Genomic DNA, 6,000 nt, shown 5'->3' on the forward strand with positions numbered 1-6,000 from the left:
TTTGTTTTCCTGAACTTGTAAGGAGCAAGTGTGATGATGCTGCTGCTGATATGACATGTGAGGATACAACGAGGACAACGATGGCCTCGATGATGTTGATGATGGTTTTACAATCGTTATGAGGCAGCACATTGTAATGGAAAGGGCTCTTGTTTAGAGTCAGACTGTCCTGGATTCAAATCCTCACTATTTCATTTGTCACCTGTTAAGGTCAGCACATGGCCTCACCTTTCTGTGCCTCTGTTTCCTCGCTGTAAAGTGGTGGCAGTGGTGCCTGTCACACAGGGCTGCAGGAGAACGAAACGGCACAACATCCCTAAAAGTGGCCTGCATGGGTGCTGGGCCTCAGTAATGTTTGCCTGTGTGTCCCTCCCACTTCGTTCCCCACCTTGTGACTTTGAATATGGATTGACTGTTTTCATGAGCCTAACACAGCCTACCTGGTAGGAGGAAGGACTAGGCCAGGTGCTGTGGACTCCCCAGAGGGAGGAGTGGCACCAAACTGGCAATTAGGGTGGGTGAGTTCTTGGCTCAGGCGCACCACTGACTTTTTATGTGGTCTTGGGCCCTGGGTTACTGCTCTGTAACACCTGCCCCACCCACTGCATAGACGTTATGTGAGGTTATTGGATGTGAATAAAATAACAGAGGACAAAACACTTTTGCGTAGTATGAACTCTACTATGTAACTGTCAGGTGAAATAATGAAGATTCATAATATATTAAGAGGAGGTGATAATGGTGTTTTGTATGTTTTGAGGATTATGTGAAATAATGCACTGTCAAGTTTCTAGCCCAGTGTCTGGAACGTAGTAAGTGGGAGATGTTGTTGGTGTCCTTGCCATTGTTGTTAATCATTATTTTAAGAAGTCTGATAAAGATTGAAAAGATGAACTTGCAGGCAGACTGTCCCCAAGGGCACGTTGTGCCTGTAATATGATAGAAACTTAGTAAATATTTTCATTAATTCATTGATTTGAAAAGAAGTCAGGAAGTGATGTAAAAATCAGAGTAACACAAGCAGCATTTGCATAGCAAATAACCAATTTATAACCTACTTGCATATTCATGACTTTAATCCTCCCAACTACTTACTCTCTGAGGAAGGGACTAACATCCCCATTTGATAGATGAAGAAACTGAGACTCAAAGTGGGGAAATGACTTGCACATTGTCACCACACCGAGAATTTCACCCAGAACCAGCATTATCAAATTGTTGCCCTAGGTACCCTTCCTCTCCTGACTCCCTGTCTGTGTCCCCAAACACCACTCTTCCAGAGGAGGCTTGCCACCTTCGTTCCTGGCCGGCCCAGGCTGCCCGCCTCCTGGTGCTGGAGTGCTTCTGGCACCCGCCACAGCCCACGTAAGGCAAGCTGCTCAGGTGGGGGCAAAAGAAGCCAATGGAGGGTGTGCAGCCCGCTGAGTGACGAGGGACCAAGCAGCCGTTCGGCACCCAGTCGCTCTTCCAGAATGCCCAGCAGCCCCTTTGCTTTTCCAGCTGAAAAATGTATAGCTGTTGCTATGGCGAAAGCCTGACTGTCTCCGTGCCTGGGACCAATTGCTCCAAATCTTTTTTAGTCTCTACCCTTTCTAGTGCATTTATTTCGCAGTTTCTGGCCAGGGCCTGTGGTCTGCAAATAAAGATGTCAAACAGCCGCTGTGCCACTGAACACACAGATCCTGGGCACCACTGCCCCTTTCAAAGCTTCCTTCCGGAGGCTTCCGGCCTTAGGTCCCTCGTAGACCTGGGAGGGAGACTGCAACTCTTACTCAGTTCTTTTGTGTTTTTCATTCTCAGAGAGAGGATATGTTTATTGCAGAAAAATTGGGAAAATATAGAAAAGCACAGTAAACCTTAATATTCATTTAGTAAATATTTCCCAAGCACTTATTAAATACTAGGTCTTCTGGTAGATGTGACAGATATCGACACAAATAATATATTAGCTATCTTCCCATGACCAAAAGGTAATTACTATGAATATTTTGACAGGTTTCCTCCCAGTTTTAAAAACTATGCATTTTGAAAAAAATCATATTTGAGATCATTTCTGCTGCGTATATGTATACACGATTTTGTGTCCTGCTTGTTCTTTAATTCGGGGGTAACATGAGCATGATTCCATAAATAGTATCTTGAAACATCATTTCTTTTTTTTCTGATTACAAAAGCAATCCATGCTTGTTATAAAACATTCAAACATTCAAATGTTTCAGAACTAGACACTGGAATGTACTCATTTATACCCTCTGCATAAGAAATGGATAGTCTTAACCAGTTTTAATGGCTCTATGTATTCAGCTACTTCCCTGTACTAGCACTTTAGATTTTCTGATTTTTCATTATTAAAAATAAAGCTTAGATAAATATCTTTGTATACAGAACTTAAATATTTTTCAGAGTCCATTCATGTGGTAATTTCCCAGTTGAGAGATTTAGGGGTTAAAAATTGTATGAACATTTGCATCAATTTGAATCTCTATTGATGATATATGACCTTATCCATTTCACCATAGCTTCCTGGCATTGAATATTGTAATTAAAAACCACAACATCAAATTTTGTTAACTATGATGACTGAATTATATCTTGTTTTAATTTCCATTTCTTCAGTGTCTGTTGAATTTTCCATGTTTGTTAACCAGATGTACTTCATCTTTCTTCAAGACATTTTTTTTCTGCTTAGCTATTGGGATCTTAATATTCTTATAAATTAATATGAGGGCTTTATATAGCAGAGTGTAGGAAATTCTACAGGCTCATTAAGAGACAGATAAGCCTGGCTTCTCTGTGTTCTATAATAATAAGAATTTGGGGTTGTGGAATCAGATTACCCAGATTAAATTATGTTATTCCTGCTTTCTAGTTGTGTACCCTGAACAAGTGATCTGTCTGCCTCAGTTTCCTCATCTTTGAAATGGGGATAATAATAGTGTCTAGCTGTTAGAAATCAGTAAGAGTTTGTATATAAAGTTCTTAGTGCCGTGCCTGGCTGGAACTCAATGACTGTGAGCTTTATCACCATATTATTTCCCAGATAACCTTTTCGTAGTCCTGGAATATTTCTCCCCCACCCTTTTCCAGCCCCAGTTATCAGGCTGTCTCATTTTATGTTTCTGCAGATCAGCCAAATGGCCGACGACACGGTTGCAGAGCTGGACAGGCATCTGGCAGTGAAGACCAAAGAACTCCTTGGATGAAAGTCCGCCAGACCCAGCAGTTCTTCAGAGCCCAGTTTCTGGTGGATCGCCCGGGTGGCGAATTGGCATCTGTCACGTGTCCACACAGAAGGCTGTCACCGTGTACTTGTCCATCCTTGCGAGGCCCAGCCTTCCAGTGGGACACCCAGAGCTGTTCATCCTCTTCCTCCTGTGCCCTGTCCACCCCATCTGCTCTGGGCCTTCTGGCATGAGTGGCTCTCGGAGAATATCTGTTGCTGACAGAGGGCCTTTACTTGGGCATTTGCCCTGAGATGTTGCCATTGGCAGGCTTAGCACCAACTGCGCTTCATGTCGGGAGCCTCCTTTTGAAACACTTAGTTGTGCCCTGTCCCCAACTCTAAACTTTGCTTAGGCTGATGTGGGCCTTCACCTGTGACTGGATAACTTTGCTAGAGGCCCATTTTCACAAAACAATAAAATTGAAAGGATTGGAAAGAATAATAACCACAAAGGAAACAGTAGAGTCGGTCTGGATGAGTGCTCTCTGAGGACCTGTGTGTAAAGCAGCCAGAACAATACTTTTGCCTCTGGGTCATCTTTACACATGCTCTTTTCTCTGCCTCTGCGTTCCTCCACTCCTCACCTGGCCAGTCCTGTTCACCCTTCACATCTCATCTGGGAAAGCACTTCCTCTGGGAAGTCTCCTCCCCACCCCCCAGGACCCTTATTATTGGCTCTCATAGCACCATCTGCTGTTTTTATCGGAACCTTAATTGTTCTTTTTGATAATTAGTCTGCATATCTTCAGTAGCCTCAGAATTTGGCATAATGCCTGGGACACAGTAGGCACTCAAATGTGTTGTGAATGAACTGTACATAGTAGCTACTCAGCAAATGCTGGCTGCTTTTCCTTTCTTTCCATCTGAACATGTTCCACACTTGCTCCATCCTGAACGTTTGCTTGGTTATGAGATACCTTTCCCCAGGGTCTGCCTGCGATTCACAGATAAGAGGTTTGCTGTGGCTCATTTTGGGGTACTGGGTTAAGTTAGTCCTCCCCCCCACAATCATTTTTCTTCTGTTCGTTCGTTCGTTCATTCATTCATAATAGAGCCATCATGCGCCAGACGCGGCTCGAGTAAACTTGCAGGATTGTGTTATCTCCACTTTACAAATGGGAAACCTGAGACTTGATAGTATTAGATCATTTGCCCAAAGTAATAAAGCCAGTGACAGGGTTTCACATTCACCGTCATTCACATTTTACAGAGAGGGAGGAGCTCAGAGGTAAAGTCTCTGGCCCAGGGTTACACAGCTGGCACATGGCAGAGCTGGGATGCAAACGGGCCTGACCTAAAGCCTGTGCTCTGCCCACTGCATCCTGCTGCCTTCGTAAACATGAGTGAGCACCAGTTGGAGTTGGGTGTCACGTACTGTGCTCCACGCTGGGCACACAAATGGGTAACACCCCTGTCTTTGAGTGAGGGGTGTGTCGGGCACCGGACTGAGCCGCTATTTATGTCTTGGGTGGAAGGTAGGAAGTTCGCTCCAGTCCTGCCAAATGTCTGCCTGTAGGACGGCACCCACCTCGGCAGCAGCAGGGCCTTGCCGTGTTCCTCAAAGCAGCACCCAGCTTCTCTTTGTTGTTCAACTCCTCTCGGCTGTCCCGTGCTAGAGGTGATGGGGTGCACTTCCCCTGCTTGTCCTGGTGGGACATGCTGACGACAGCCAGGGAGACTCAAGGTCAGAATTGGCCGAAGGTGGAAGAAGCGAACCATCTCCACCCTGATTGCTTGTTCTCAGTCAGAGCCCACTCACCAGCCCTGAGTAGCTGTCGCACGACTGGAAGTCAACTGAAGGAAGAACAGGGATAGAAAGAGCAATCAAGGAAACTTTTTGGGGGTAAGCCACATGGCGAGGGCTTTGCAACAGTTTTTCATGAGTGGCCGAAATTCCCCACTCACTGCAAATGTGCTTCTCAAAGATGCAGGATTTTTTAATAAACAGAGGAAATGATAAATTATGTTGTAACTCCACTCCAAAGGCATTTGGTTCTTAACAGCCAAATCCTCTGTAGTCTTTAAATAAACAAAAACTTATTTGGTGAACAGACGGGGGGGAAATTGAAAGATTTTCTGTACTTGGGTTCCACATGTCAACAATTTCTCTCCTGTGTGTATGTTGGCCAAAGCCGTATATCATGATAAATGAATAAAGGAAAACCTCGGGCCCAGGGCAGTCAGACAGCTCAGCAAATGGCTTTCAGCTGATTGCTCTATTTCAGTTGACATTTATCAAAGAGTTTCTCTGTTACTCTGAGTGTCAGGGCTTAGGTGGTGGCAGGGACGAGAGTAAGACTACCTGTTTGGATGTGCTGAGTAATGAGTAATGCTGGAACAATCCAGTCTCCCTCTCTCCCTCCCTCAGTGTCTCTCTTTCAAAAAGAAAAGCTGGGTATGGAAATTCTCACACTTGCCAGAAGAATTAACCACCTCCTCTATTCAATTCAACAGCTTTCAAAGTCCCATGAAAAATACAGCCCAAAGAGAATTCAAGAACTTTTTTCCTGTTTGTTATTTTCTTCTTTCTTCCATGTGTGCACACGTGTGTGTGTGTGTTGGAAATTACAAAAGAAACTAGAATGTCAAAAATTCGAAGAAACTCCTCAAAAGTCCATCCCCAATCTTACTCCCTTTAACAATTAGAGGTGTAGCCTTCCAGACTTTTCTTTATACATACATCATTTTTAAAAAGTGAGGAGGGAAGCTATTCTGTTCCTATTCTGAAGCTTGCTTTCTTTTTTTTGGCCAACAATATATGGCCATATATCCATGCA

General features: G+C 44.2%; 1 protein-coding gene across 5 annotated transcripts in view; it reads left to right on the plus strand.

The window, feature by feature from the left end:
• MRRF (mitochondrial ribosome recycling factor) overlaps window positions 1–5,457 on the plus strand; it is a 51,586-nt gene extending 46,129 nt beyond the window's left edge. For 4 of the 5 annotated variants that reach the window (XM_019731241.2, XM_019731240.2, XM_074330960.1 and 1 more), the window contains exon 7: window positions 3,126–5,274. In XM_019731241.2, the coding sequence (XP_019586800.2) occupies window positions 3,126–3,203 (78 nt within the window). In that variant the 3' untranslated portion in view covers window positions 3,204–5,274. Of the gene's footprint in view, window positions 1–3,125 lie in introns of all 5 variants that reach the window. The other variant, XM_074330963.1, reaches the window with a different exon arrangement.
• Window positions 5,458–6,000: the final 543 nt, after the last annotated feature.

This window comes from Rhinolophus sinicus, linkage group LG04, assembly GCF_036562045.2.
Source record: "Rhinolophus sinicus isolate RSC01 linkage group LG04, ASM3656204v1, whole genome shotgun sequence".
Lineage (NCBI taxonomy): Eukaryota > Metazoa > Chordata > Mammalia > Chiroptera > Rhinolophidae > Rhinolophus > Rhinolophus sinicus.